We start from the raw sequence: 13,666 nt of genomic DNA on the forward strand, positions 1-13,666 counted from the left end.
CGAGGCGGAAGTCGGAAGCGCGCTGCGCCGGCGGGGCCGGGGGCCATGACCGAGTACAAGCTGGTGGTGGTGGGAGCGGGCGGTGTGGGCAAGAGTGCGCTCACCATCCAGCTCATCCAGAACCACTTCGTGGATGAGTACGACCCCACCATCGAGGTGAGCTGGAGGGGGCCGGGCCGGGGGAGGGGGCCGGGCCGGGCCGGGCGGGACTGCAGCGCTTCTGTGCCGCAGGACTCGTACCGGAAGCAGGTGGTGATCGACGGAGAGACCTGCCTGCTGGACATCCTGGACACGGCGGGGCAGGAGGAGTACAGCGCCATGCGCGACCAGTACATGCGCACGGGCGAGGGCTTTCTCTGCGTCTTTGCCATCAACAACAGCAAGTCCTTCGCCGACATCAACCTCTACCGGTGGGCAGCGTCCTCTCCGCGGGGCCGGGGGCTGACAGCCGGAGGTGGCCTGGGCCGGGTGGGTGGGGAGGGGCTGGGGCGTCGGCAGGCTGGCACCCGTGTCCCTCAGCAGACTTGCTGTGGGGGTAGGGAGAAGCAAGGCATTCCTGGGCATTGGCACCCAGCTCTGAAGCCAGCCACTGTTTTCTCTAGGGAGCAGATTAAGAGAGTGAAGGATTCAGACGACGTGCCAATGGTGCTCGTGGGGAACAAGTGTGACCTGCCCACGCGGACGGTGGACACTAAGCAAGCACAAGAGCTGGCCAAGAGCTACGGCATCCCTTTCATAGAAACATCTGCCAAGACGAGACAGGTAGTGAACTGCATTTCTGCCAGGCTGACCCTTGCTTGGTGCTATAAGCAGACCTGTGGTCCAGCTCCTTGGAGGGGCTGCCGCTTGCCCATGGGAGCAGAGACTTGCTAGCTCCCTGCTTGTTTGCTCCTTTGAGTTTTCTGTTAGATCTTGGCGCGGTGAGCGGGGCATTGTTTCATAGTTTCATAGAAACAATGCTACGTCTTGAACCACGTCAGAGCGTCGGCTGTCGTGGCATCAGCGTGAATCGCTACGTTCTCGCCACAGCACAGAGGTTTCGGCTCCCTCTTGTCTGCTTAGAGCGGGTCGGAAAGCTCCCTTGAGTGAAGGGTTTTCTTACTGGGTTTGGTCCCGGTGCTGCTGAGCAGCCTGTGCCCTCCAGAGACTGTCAGCTGCGAGGCTGCTAAAACTTGCGTAGCAAGCACGTTGCCAGAACAAGCGCAGCCCCCCTGGACATGTTCGTGCTGCAGACTCTGCCCCCTCTGTGGCCTCCCCCCTCTAGGAATCAAGGAAAGGTGCAGTGCGTTGCAGTGGTTTGAACATGGAGCTTCAACCTACAGGCAGTTTGCCTAGGTACACCCACTTCCTCCTGAAGATGTAGCTCCGTTCACCACCCCTGCCCTGCATTCCCTCTCCTTTAGAAGGCAGCAGTCTTGACTTCTTGTTTAACACCTCTTTCTTTTAAGGAAAGCACAGGGTGAAGAACCTAACAGCAGGCACCTGGGTGCAAAGTGCTGGTTCCCTCGGGAAGAGAATTGTGGGGTCCTGACTCGCTCCTGGCAGGAAGCTGCTGTGCCAGGTTGGTGGGCGGGGCATGGGACAGAGGCCTGACCAGGATTGCTTGTATGCAGGGTGTGGAGGATGCCTTTTACACACTGGTGCGAGAGATACGCCAGTACCGGATGAAAAAGCTCAACAGCAGTGAGGATGGGAATCAGGGCTGCATGGGTCTGTCGTGCATCGTGATGTGATGAGGTGAGTGAGAAGGGGACCTTGTTCCTGCCTGAGCTGGTCTGTAAGAGTGGGCACTGGGGTGCCAGCTCCACAGCCGGACCCTCCCCCAGCTTCTCTGGAGGGTGTTTTTTCTCCTTTCAGGGCTGAGGCGGCAGCCCGGTGAATTAGGGTTTTGGTGTCTGACTCCTCTTGTCAATAGCTCTGTCTTTTTAATCAGTTGCAAGGAAAAACAGGAGTTTCTTGCAGCTTGCCCTCCCTCACTCTCACACCAGTGTCCCTGCAGAGAAGGCATGGGTCAGGTTGGGCTTGGGGCCAGGCCAGTGGGTGCCTATCTTGGAGATCAGCACAGGGGGGCTGGGGCCTGCAGCTGGATGGGTGGCATAACTGTATCTTCCAGCTGGCAAGGGGGAGCCATGCACTGTTCTTGGGTGGGTCCAATGAAAGACTGGTAACTGCCCAGGCAGGGCAGGGCAGCACCTTGGAGAGTAGCTCATTCAGAGGCAGGAGCTCTAGCAGGAGTGGACTTGCAGAAAAACTGCAGAAAACCAATGCTGCCTGTGGAGGTGAGGCTCTTGCCAGCTGTCGCTCAGAGGGGACTGGCCTTTGGTGCTCCAGTGCACTGTACAGACACCACCTAGCCCAGCCTGGCCTGGCCTGGCTTGTCCGTGAGGCTGTATAATGGCTAACCACAGGCGCCTTTGTTTCAGCCACTGGGAAGACCTGGTTCAGATGTAGCTGGAGGATAAGCCCTGATGCTGATGCATCACATCTCATAGCAGCACCTCCAAGACGAACTGACCAGTGCCAAGGCTTGCTCCATGCCCCCTGGAGAGAGACTCTGAACTTCTACCTCTGTGCTGAGCTGACTGCCAGAGAAGGTCCCACCGGGGCTGTGCTGGGGTTTCCGCCTGTGTTCTAGGTTGGTTGAAACAGAAAACTGGTCCCAAGAGCAGTGAACTTCCGAGACCAAACGCTGTGAAAATGATGATGCTATTTTACCTCTCAAGTCAGAGCTGGGAGTGACATTTGCTCCCGTGGTGCCAGGCTTCGAGATGTGGCGCTGATGGCTACCTGGCCAGGAACTGCAGCGTGGCTCTGGCGTTGCCACTGCCTCCCTGCTTCTCCTTCAGCAGTGCCTGCTTTTGGTCTGCCTTGCAGCACAGACTCTAGCACACCCCTTGCACCAGTTGTGCCATTTTCCCTGGTTCTTTCTTTTTTGGTAATAAAAAGGAGACGTGTTTGTTAACTAAGTGCCTGTTTACTAAGGGGATCTGGAGCTTTTTCCTGCTCTGTCAGGCTGAGGAAAGCACCAAGGATTCAGGTCCCCTTGGGAGCTCACACCCATGGGCATATGCATAACTGGACTCTGCCTTTGGATTGACAGAACTGTACTGGCAGGGGTGCGCGAGGCCCTGGGCCTGGGGAGGCACCATGCTGCTCCCGTCTGCTCCATGTTGGCCGGGATTGTGTCTATTCCGTGCAGCTTTGCGGTACGCAAGGTTCTCTGCACCTCCAGACAGGACCAGACTGGTTAGCTTCCCCCTTTTAAAGTGTCTGGGAACGGTTGTGAGCAGATGCCCTAGAGCTGAAACATCCCCTGGACCTGAGGGGTGACTGGGGAGACGACCGATGACTGTTCAGAGGTGCGTGTCCCTTGCAACTGCTGTTTAAAGCTGTCTCCTCGTCTCGTTGCCAAGTACCCAATATGGCCCTTTTGCAGCGACTTTGGGGCCTGGCTGGGCGTGTTTTCCTCGGGAGGAGTTGGGGTGGGGGGAGCCTTGGTCGGCTGTTGGAGCACGTGGTGAGTACTTGTGGGAGGCTTTGGTAATGAAATGTAAAAGAAACCGAGCTGCTCTGACCGTGCCCCCTGCAACTTGTGCAACAGAGTAGAGGGACTGGCTCAGTGGGCAGGGCCAAGCACTGGCAGATTTGCTGCTGGGATTCATGCTTGCCACAGCCCTGGTGGTGCAAGAAGTTCTTTCCTGGTCATATCCTGGAGCAAGATGCCGTTTGCTGCCTGGGGTGGACTTGGCATTTGAATGCCCAGTGAACCCCTCTAGGTGCACCCCCATCTCTCCAAAGCATCTGTCTCTGCCACTATCAGAGACAGCATACTGGCCTACGTGGACTGGGGGTTGGACCTGCTCGGGTCAAGTTGCACAGAGCTGAATCGGGCGAGAGCTCTGAGAAGTGTGTAACGGTGAGCAGCTGCTGGAGTCATACAGGGCCCTTGCATTACCCCTGGGTGGAGGGAGCTGGTGCCTGGTGGTGGCAGAGCTGGATTCTAACAGGACTTCCCACAACCGCTGCTGCCGTTACTGGCCCGGTTCTTTGTGCAAAGGTTGTAGTACATGCCACAGGATAGGTGCTGCTACCACTGCAACCACGCGGGCCCCAGGGAACGCATGCATCTGTTTTGGGGTGCCCTTTAGCTCTTGGTCCAGGTGCTGTTGGCTCTTGATTTTCAAGCTCAAATCCTCAATTTCCAGTCATGAGCCTGACAAGGGCTAGGCAGTGTGTGTGCGTGCCCTGGTTGTGGCCCTGCTGGGGATCTTTCCGACATACTCTTCTCCAGTGGCTCCTTCCTGGGCAGTCCGTGCCCATGGTTTGAGAATGCAGTCAAGTCCCTGACCTGGCAGTGGCGATAGGACCCCTGCGTGACAGCTGTGGAGCCCTCACCTGGAGGTAGTGGGAAGTTTGTCTCTCTGGTGCAGTGTATTGGTTTGCTGAATACCCACCTTTGCGCTTGTGCCAGTGGCCCTTGACACCCACCAGAGCTGTGGGTCAAGCACAATCCACCGCCTTCTTGTGCATCGGTCATGGCCATGTGGTGGGTACATGGGGGTGTGTTTGGCCTCTGGTCAAGCAGTGAAAGCCAGACCCACCTGCATGGATTGGGGTCCAGCTTGTCCCATGCAAAGAGCAGGGGTGGTGCAGTCATCTTCCATAGCCAGATTGTACCTGGAAGCTCTCATGCATGCTCCACGCCAGGCAGCCAGGAAAGGAGCACAGGGCTCAGGGTGCCTGTGCCTGGACCCATGAAAGGGAAGCCTCAGCCTGGCATCAGGCACTCTGGGTTGTCTGCATTTGGCATTTGATGTGTAAAGGTTGCAAGTTCAACGGTCTGAAGATTAAATGTCCCATTTGGCTGTGACGGTGCTGTAACGAGCTGAGAAAGCAGCACTTCTCAGAAGCTGCGGTGGCATGCACAGGCTTGTTGTTCGCAGCCGCCTGCCACGCCAGCAGCTGGGAGGAGCTCAGGGTGGTGGGGGAAGAAGGTGGGGGCCAGGTCAGGGGCCATCAGAGTACAAGCAGGGTCGCTGGGGCTGTCCACAGTGCTGCAGTGCCAGCGCGCAGCATGGTGCTGGCTGCAGCCCATGTCGGGTGGGTGCAGCAAAGACTGCTGCTCTCCCGCGCCTCCTGAGCAAGGAGGGTCAGTGCTGCCGGGACCCTGCAGCCAGCCCTGCTGCTTGAAGGTCACCCGCAGTCCAGCTCAGCCGCCCGTTACCTGATACTCCCATAAACCGGCATGAGGGGGGAAGGCTGTCGTCTTGCCTGCTGCAGCCCCACAGACCAGCTGGCATAGCGGGTTCAGCCCCAGCAGGGCCAGCAGCCTGGCTCAGCCTGCCATGGGGTGACTTGTGCAGTCCACTGCCAGGTCAGGGGCCCCTGAGGCATTGCAGACCCAGTGGGGTGGCGCAGAGGTGTAGGGGCGGACCTGCACCTGACCAGTGAAAGGTCCAGGCCCCTGGACATTGCCAGCCCCAGAACCCTTCCCTGCTTGGGATGGGCGCAAGGCTGACTGGCGCTGCTCCGAGCAGCTCGCCCCCCTTCGTGAGCGGTCCAGGCGGCAGGGGTGGCCGTGAGCGGTGTCAGATGCGAATCCTGCGCCTGCGGCATTCGCGCAGAGCACTTGGAAGCCGGCGGGATGTGCGCCAGTGCCTGGCACCCCAGGGTCGCGGGGGCTGTGGGCAGGTGGTCCGTCTCGAGCCGCGGGGACTGTGCTTCCTCCGCTGGGCCCGTGCAGGGGCTGGCCCGGCTCCACGCCAGCCTCCGGCCCTGTTGCAGCTCAGCTGCCCCTATGGCCGCTCCGTCCTCGAGGCTGCTGAGGGCCGCGGCTTAGCCACCACACGCCTGCTCCCCCCAGTGCCGGGCTCGTGCTTGCGCCTGGTCAAAAGTCACGTGGTGGGACGTCTGCCCTGGCGCAGGCTGCGCCTTCGCCTTTGCCTTCTGCTACGCAGCAGCCGTGGGGTTAACGCCACTGTAGCTTCCCCTGCTCAGCCGGACTGGCATGGGCCGTAAATAGTCCCTAAGCAGAGCCCACCTCTCCTTTTAGAGCAGGGAGTCTGGTTACAGGGGCAGGCAGTAAAATTAGGGCCAGGCTGCTGCGGGCCTTCAGTCCCCGCCGACGCACGCCGTAGCCAAGACCTCGTTCCCTCCGCAGCCATGCCGCAGGTCAAGATGCCAGGTAGGCCTGGGAGAGCCCCGTGAGCCCCGCCCAGGGCTCCTGGCACGGGCCGCAGCGCCGCCCCCCAGCAGCTCCCGGGGCCGGGGCAGCTGGGCCGGCGGGCGTCGGGCGCTGCAGCCCCAGGGCTGGTTGCGGAGGCCTGGGGGCAGAGGTCCCTGCGGGGTTGCGCACCGGAGGGGTGAAGAGATGGCAGGTGAAATGGGCCCATTGGGCCCCCGTGGCAGATGCAGAGCTCCAGGCTGGCCGTGGCCCTGAGGACTCGTGGCGCAACGTGGCTGTGTGCCGCTGCAGGCCCCAACCTGGGCTGGCCAGAGGCAGGGCAAGGAGCTGAGCCCAGGCCGGGGCTGCACGGCCCGTGGCCCGCTGTTTGGCGGGAGGACGGGTTCAGGCGGGGCCAGGCCCGCAGTGCGGGTGGGTGAGGCTCTTCCCCGGGCGCTGCTGGGGGGACGGGCACGGGGCATGGCACAGAGCCTGCAACATGGCCGGGGGCGGTGCAGACCAGGGTGGAGCATGGGGCCGCGAGGGAGAGCTGCGACGGGAGTCTGCCAGGGAGGCCAAGACACCTGGGCGCCGGCCACAGGACAGGGGTCCGGCCCAGCCGCCCAGCCTTGTGCATGCGTCTGGCTCCGGGCAGCGTGCCGGGGGGCAGCGCGGCGGCCACCCCGACCTGCACCCCAGCGCCCTCCTGCTCCCTCCCCCGGCAGCTCGGCTTCAGCGCGGCGCTGGTGGCGCTGGGACGGCTCCTGGCCGGGCTGAGGGTGGGCGCGAGGCCCTGTTCCTCGCGGCGGGCCCTGGCACCGGCCCACGAGACGCTTCCCAGGGAGCCCGGGCCTCGTCGTGGCCGTAGCTGGCACAGCCTGAACCCGCACGTGCCCGCAGGCAATCTCCTCTGGCGCTGCAGCTGCCTCAGGGCGGCCCGAGCCACAGCCTCCGCCCCTCGTTGCGCGCTGCCCAGGACGGGCAGGGGCAGGGGCAGGGCCCCAGGCTGGGCTGGGCTGCTGAAGGTCTCGCCTGGCCCCAGCGCCAGCCACGGTGGGCGGCGCCTGTGCGGTGCTGCGGCGCCGTGCCGGCCCGTCTCGCCGTGGGCACCCGGTGCCACGGCGTGTCATGGGAGGGCCGGGCTCGAAGGCGCTTGCCCTGCTGCCCCATGCGGGCGTGGGGGCCGGGCAGGCCACGACTGATGCCTCTCTTCTGTCTCTTTCACCCCACAGCCAAGGAGAAACGTGAGTACCTGGTCTGCCACGTGCACGGTCTCTGGCTGCAGCCCACAATCGTGGCAGTGGCAAGGGCTCCAGCCTGCCTGTTTCTCAGCAGGGCGAGCCAGGCGCCGTGGCGTGGCGGAGCAGCTCCTTGTGCGCAGGGAGAGGTGCTCCTGCCTCGCGCGGGCTCCTGGCCCCCTGCCGCTGCCTGGCCCTGGGTCCCGCTGGAGCAGGGCAGCCCCCTCCCCACAGCGACAGACGGGGCAGAGCCGCTGGGCGAAGGCAGCTTTCTCCCGTGGGCGCGGAGCAGCAGGCAGAGCCGTGGGATCAGGGCGGGAAGGCACCTGGCTCTGTCCCGGCTGGGTGCACGTGTTCCTGCTCGGTCGTGCGGTGCTGCCTATGTTTTTGCACCCCGCGAGTCCACCTCTGCTGCCCGGAGGCTGGAGCCCCCTCGGGGACGCACTGCCACCGCCACACGCTGCATGGGGCCATTGCTTGGGGGTGGGGGCCTTTCTCTGCGCAGGTCACACGGCTCCGTCCATCCTCATCGTCGCCCCCATCCTGCTTGGGACGCCGAGCGTGAGTCACGGGGCTGCGCCCAGCCTGGAGCGTGCGGGTCGGCGCAGGGCAGGGCCCGTGGGGCGGGGCGGGCCTGGCCTCCTGGCACCAAAGTGGCAGCTGCTCCCGCAGCCCAGAGCGGGGCTGGGACCTGCCTGGGCCTGAGGGCGCCGTGGGGAGGGGTCAGCGGAGGGGCCTGAGCTGGGCTGGGAGGTCGGGGCCGGCGGTGACGGGCCTCTCCCCACAGAGATGGATGAGGCGATGCGCTCCTTTGCCGAGAAGGTGTTTGCCTCGGAGGTGAAGGACGAGGAGACCCGGCACGAGATCTCGCCCTTCGACGTGGAGGAGATCTGCCCCATCTCGCACCACGAGATGCAGGAGCACCTGATCCAGCAGGAGAGCCAGGCCTCGCCCGAGAAGCAGTGAGTGCAGCTCGCAGCCCCGGGCACCTGCCCCGGGGCTCCTCTGGGGAAGGCTGGCGTCAAGGTGCCGGGGTCTGAGCGGCCCCAGGGCCTGGAGGGGCTGTGCTCATGCCCGCTGCCCCCACCAGCACAATCCGGCCCGGGGGGCGCACAGGAGGTAGTCTGGGCTCAGGTGCGGCCTCCCCCTCCCAGGAAGAAGCGGCTCCGCCTGAAGACCATTGCGCTGGTGTTGCCCATGGCCAAGATGTCGTCCACCAGGCTGTCCACCATTGATGAGGTCATGTCCACTTCGCCGCTCTACCAGGCCGTGCCTAACTTCCAGCGCGTCCAGACCACCTGTGACTACGCCTCAGGGGTGAGGGCGTCGGGCCCCGGGGCTGGGCCTCCCGCAGCTGGGGCAGCGTGGGGGACAGGCGGGTGCTGCCTGTCTGCAGGAGCTGTCTGGGCCACGCGTGGCTGCTCAGCCGTGCGGAGGACACGGCGGGGAGCGTCCCGTGCACCAGTGCTGCCCCTCCTGGCCTCAGCCCTGCCAGTCCCTGCAGCTGCTTGTGCCCTTGCCGCGGTCCTGGCCCTCCCCCTGCCCCAGCGCTTGTGCCCGCAGTAAATCAGGCTGTCCCCGAGTGCTGGCTCAGTGCAGGGTATCGATGAAATCAAAGCAGGGCCTGCCTGTGCTTCGTAAATAGGCCTGCCCGTGGGGGCTGTCCCAGGTCTCCCTCCCACTTCGCTGCGTGGCCACGGGGGTGGGGGCGCGAGCAGCAGTAGCTGGGATCTCAGCTGCAGGCAGGTGCAGCCTGGTCCCGGGCACAGAGCCTCTCCCATCAGCCCACCCTGTGCGGCGCGGGTGGGGAGCGGGGCCCTGGCTGGCGGCCCCGTGCCCGTGGAGCTGAGCCCAGGCACTGGCAGGTGACAGTGGAGGACTTTGAGGTGGTGTGCCAGGGTCTGTACCGCGCGCTCTGCATCCGGGAGAAGTACATGCGGCACTCGCTCCAGCGCTTCCCCCGCACGCCGGCCCAGTACCTGCGCAGCATCGAGGGCGAGGTCTGGACTGCTGACCAGAGCTGTGGCCCAGGTAGCCCCCGGCCGTGCGCGCAGGGCACTGGGGTGGGGGCAGGAGGCGCGTGCAGGCGGGCAGTGCCAGGCACAGCCTCTTCCAGAGCTGGCGGCTCCTGTCCCCGTGCCATGGGCCCTCCCCAGGGCAGACAGGAGCGGGCCTGAGATGCCAGCGCTGCCGGACCGATGGAGCCAGCAGAGGCTCCGGGGGCCGAGGGGCGGCGGGTCGGAGGCAGTGCTCCCGTCGGCGTGGGACTGGCAGCCTGGGGCGGGCATGGCGCCTGGGGCTCACAGCACCTCACTCCGGCGCAGTGTTCACCCCCCCGGTGAAGAAGGGGGAGGACCCGTTCCAGGCAGACAATCTCCCCGAGGACCTGGGCTACCACGTGCAGATGCAGGACGGCGTGGCCTACGTCTATGCTGACGCGGCGGCGCCCAGCCGGGGCCAGCCCAAGGACTTGCCCTACCCTGACCTGGAGGGCTTCATCAACGACATGAACTTCCTGCTTGCTCTCATCGCCCAGGGCCCTGTGTGAGTGCCCGGCCCGGGCCTCGCTCCCCCCACCGTATCTGCACTGCCATGGCTGGCTGTGCCCCGGGGCCGGGCGCTGCGTGAACCCTGCGAGGGGCCGGACGCCTCCGCGCTCAGCCTTGCATCAGGGCACAGCCTGCCGCCTCCGTGGAGTGGCGTGCGTGACCATCGTGTCCTTTGCTCACCAGCAAGACCTACGCCCACCGGCGCCTCAAGTTCCTGTCCTCCAAGTTCAATCTGCACGAGATGCTGAACGAGATGGAGGAGCTGAAGGAGCTGAAGAACAACCCCCACCGCGACTTCTACAACTGCCGTAAGGTACAGGCGGCCGCTGAGGGGCGGGACTGGGGCCACGGGGCCCCAGCGCGGAGGCAGGGCCGCTCCCCACCAGCCCTGCCCCTGGGAGCTGCGCAGGCCTCCTGGACGTGGGGGCTCCGGCCTATCTGGGTTGACTGCTCCCCATGCCTGAGCAGGTGGACACGCACATTCACGCCGCAGCCTGCATGAACCAGAAGCACCTGCTGCGCTTCATCAAGAAGTCGTACCGCTTGGATGCCGACCGCACCGTCTTCCAGGCCGAGGGCAAGATGCTCACCCTGAAGGAGGTCTTTGCACAGCTCAACCTGCACCCCTACGACCTGACCGTGGACTCGCTGGACGTCCACGCTGTGAGTCCTTCTAGGGTTTTCCTTTCCTGGCAGTCCCCTCCTTTGCCACCCGGTGCCCGACTCGCCTGGGCCTGATGCTGGGTGGCACTCCAGGGCCGCCAGACCTTCCAGCGCTTCGACAAGTTCAATGCCAAGTACAACCCGGTGGGTGCCAGTGAGCTGCGTGACCTCTACCTGAAGACAGAGAACGCCATCGACGGCGAGTACTTCGCCACCATCATCAAGGTGGGGGTGCTCGGGTGGTAGGAGGCTTGCGGTCCAGCTGGCCCAGCCTCACCGTGCTCCCTTGTGCCCGCAGGAGGTCGGCTCTGACCTGGAAGATGCCAAGTACCAGTATGCAGAGCCCCGGCTCTCCATCTACGGGCGCTCGCCCAGTGAGTGGGACCGCCTGGCCACCTGGTTCAACAAGCACCGCATCTACTCCCCCAACATGAAGTGGATGATCCAGGTGCCCCGCATCTAGTAGGTGCTGGGCTTGGCTGGGCAATGGGGGCAGGGGAGCCAGGCCCGGTGGCAGGGGGGCTCACCCCACGCTCTGTCCCAGTGACGTGTTCAGGGCTAAGAACTTCCTGCCGCACTTCGGAAAGATGCTGGAGAACGTGTTCGTGCCCATTTTCGAGGCTACCCTCAACCCACGCGCCAATAAGGAGCTGAGCATCTTCCTGCGACACGTGAGTGCCAGGCAGGGCGTGGTGCTGCGAGGAGGGAAAAGGGCCAACGTGGGTCCCATTTTCAAAAAGGGGAGGAAGGAGGACCCAGGAAACTACAGGCCAGTTAGTCTTACCTCGATCCTGGGGAAGCTCTTTGAGAAAATGATCCAGGAGCACATCTGCGAGGGGCCGGGGGGGAGATTATGCTCAGGGGCAACCAACACGGCAGGTCCTGTCAGACTAACCTGGTGGCCTTCTACGGCCAGGTCCCAAAAGCCTTGGACGCAGGTGTCTTGGTGAAGGTAGTCTTCCTGGACTTCCGGAAGGCCTTCGACATGGTCTCTCGCCCTGTTCTCATTAAGAAAGTGGGGGCTGCGGTGTCGACACCCCCACAGTCAGATGTGTCGCCGACTGGCGGGAGGGCCGCACCCAGGGAGCGGTGGTGGACGGGTCGTGTTTGACCTGGCGGGACGTGGGCACTGGGGCCCCCCGGGGCTCGGTCCTCGGGCCCGCACTGTTCAACATCTTCATCGGTGACTTGGACGAGGGGGTAAAAAGCACCCTGATCAAATTCGCAGACGACACTAAGAGGTGGGGGGATGTGGGCACGCTAGAAGGGAAGGGCAGGTTACAGCAGGACCGGGCCAGGTTACAGGGGTGGGCTGACGAGAACAGGATGGGATTCAACACCGACAAGTGCAAGGTGCCGCACATGGGAGGAAGAACCGGCACCACACCTACAGGCTGGGGAACTCCCTTCTCCTCAGGGCAGAGGCCGAAAAGGATCTTGGAGTCACCATTGATGCCAAGATGAATATGGGCAGGCAGTGTGGGGACGCGGTCAAGAAGGCCAACAGCATCTTGTCCTGTATTCACAGATGCACCTGGAGCAGGTTCAGGGAGGTGATCCTCCCCCTCTATGGTCAGGCTGCAGCTGGAGTACTGCGTCCGATCTGGGCGCTGCGCTTCTAGAGGGATGTGGGCAACATGGAGAGGGTCCAGAGGAGGCCACTCACATGATCAGGGGGGCAGCAGGGCAGGCGGTACGAGGAGAGGCGACGGGACCTGAGCCTGTTCAGCCTCCGCAAGAGAAGGCCGAGGGGGGATCTTGTGGCCTGTTATAAACTAATCAGGGGGGATCAGCAGGGACTGGGGGAGTCCCTGTTCCCCTGAGCACCGCCAGGAGTGACCAGGAATGACGGTCACAAGGTGGCAGAGGGCAGATTCAGGCTGGACACCAGGAGGCGCGACTTCACGGTCGGGGCGGCTAGGATCTGGAACCAGCTTCCAAGAGAAGTGGTGCAGGCTCCTACCCTGGGGGTGTTTAAGAGGAGGCTGGATGAACATCTTGCTGGGGTCGTTTGACCCCAGTACTCTTTCCTGCCATGACAGGGGGGCGGACTCGATGACCTGCTCGGGTCCCTTCTGACCCTAGAAACTATGAAACTATGACCTGAGGGAGCGCGGGATGTTGGAGCTCAGCTGGCTGCTGCACCGGGCGGGAGAGCGGGAGGCAGACGTGGGGGGGGCCACAGGAGCTCCCACAGTCACAGTTTGCGCAGCCCAGCAGTTTGGTCCATGCCCAGCCCAGCCCGGGGCCTGGGTGCCCTTCTGCACGGCTGCTCGGAGGCACGCAGTGCTGCCCCAGCTTTGCGGTGAGGCCTGCTGTGTGGGGGTGCAGGCTGCGCCAGGTGCGGTGTGGGATGCCGTGGGGTGACCCTCCTCCTCCCCTCGCTGCGTGGGCAGATCACTGGCTTTGACAGTGTGGACGACGAGTCCAAGCACAGCGGGCACATGTTCTCCACGAAGAGCCCCAAGCCGCAGGAGTGGGTGCACGAGAAGAACCCGTCCTACACCTACTACGTGTACTACATGTACGCCAACATCCTGGTGCTCAACAACCTGCGCAGGTGAGCTGGGCACCGCGGGCAGGCCCGTGCCGAGTGGGGCTCCCGCCGGCCAGCGCCCTGCCGCTGCGTGCCACTGTGCGCCTGTCCCCAGGGAGCGCGGCATGAACACCTTCCTGTTCCGCCCGCACTGCGGGGAAGCGGGGGCCATAACGCACCTGCTCGCAGCCTTCATGACGGCAGACAACATCTCCCACGGCCTGAACCTGAAGAAGGTGAAGGGCGGCTCCGGGCTTGGGGGGGCTGGCCTCTGCCCTGCTGTGACGCTGCAGGGCCTGCGAGCCGGGGCAGCGACTCCAGGCCCCACGGCGCTCCCTGACGCCCGCTGTGCCCGCAGAGCCCGGTGCTGCAGTATCTCTACTTCCTGGCCCAAGTGCCCATCGCCATGTCCCCGCTCAGCAACAACAGCCTCTTCCTGGAGTACGCCAAGAACCCGCTGCTGGACTTCCACCGGAAGGGCCTCATGGTGTCTCTGTCCACCGACGACCCCATGCAG

The 13,666-nt window shown here is 63.9% G+C and overlaps 2 protein-coding genes across 2 annotated transcripts in view; both read left to right on the forward strand.

The window, feature by feature from the left end:
* The first annotated feature begins 11 nt into the window (after positions 1-11).
* NRAS (neuroblastoma RAS viral oncogene homolog) lies at positions 12-2,958 on the forward strand. Its single transcript, XM_019546789.1, has 5 exons — positions 12-156; positions 232-410; positions 603-762; positions 1,614-1,737; positions 2,424-2,958. Exons 1-4 carry the CDS (start codon positions 46-48, stop codon positions 1,731-1,733), a joined length of 570 nt encoding a protein of 189 aa, XP_019402334.1. The 5' UTR covers positions 12-45; the 3' UTR covers positions 1,734-1,737; positions 2,424-2,958.
* Positions 2,959-6,021: 3,063 nt separating this feature from the next.
* Positions 6,022-13,666, forward strand: part of AMPD1 (adenosine monophosphate deaminase 1) — an 8,516-nt gene continuing 871 nt past the window's right edge. The window contains exons 1-14 of the mRNA XM_019546498.1: positions 6,022-6,184; positions 7,396-7,407; positions 8,189-8,363; positions 8,556-8,718; positions 9,267-9,432; positions 9,726-9,945; positions 10,134-10,263; positions 10,419-10,613; positions 10,707-10,838; positions 10,912-11,075; positions 11,158-11,284; positions 13,010-13,173; positions 13,265-13,385; positions 13,508-13,662. Of these exons, the coding sequence (XP_019402043.1) occupies positions 6,163-6,184; positions 7,396-7,407; positions 8,189-8,363; positions 8,556-8,718; positions 9,267-9,432; positions 9,726-9,945; positions 10,134-10,263; positions 10,419-10,613; positions 10,707-10,838; positions 10,912-11,075; positions 11,158-11,284; positions 13,010-13,173; positions 13,265-13,385; positions 13,508-13,662 (1,946 nt within the window). The 5' untranslated portion in view covers positions 6,022-6,162. The remainder of the gene's footprint in view (positions 6,185-7,395; positions 7,408-8,188; positions 8,364-8,555; positions 8,719-9,266; positions 9,433-9,725; positions 9,946-10,133; positions 10,264-10,418; positions 10,614-10,706; positions 10,839-10,911; positions 11,076-11,157; positions 11,285-13,009; positions 13,174-13,264; positions 13,386-13,507; positions 13,663-13,666) is intronic.

This window comes from Crocodylus porosus, unplaced genomic scaffold (genome assembly GCF_001723895.1).
Source record: "Crocodylus porosus isolate Cpor-Errol unplaced genomic scaffold, CroPor_comp1, whole genome shotgun sequence".
Taxonomy (NCBI): Eukaryota; Metazoa; Chordata; order Crocodylia; family Crocodylidae; genus Crocodylus; species Crocodylus porosus.

Bases quoted from the DNA above. Each gene is read 5' to 3' on its own strand.
- NRAS (XM_019546789.1), top strand. From the start codon at position 46: ATGACCGAGTACAAGCTGGTGGTGGTGGGAGCGGGCGGTGTGGGCAAG. The intron at 157-231 runs GTGAGCTGGAGG...TCTGTGCCGCAG, and splicing joins AGTACGACCCCACCATCGAG to GACTCGTACCGGAAGCAGGT. The intron at 411-602 runs GTGGGCAGCGTC...TGTTTTCTCTAG, and splicing joins GCCGACATCAACCTCTACCG to GGAGCAGATTAAGAGAGTGA.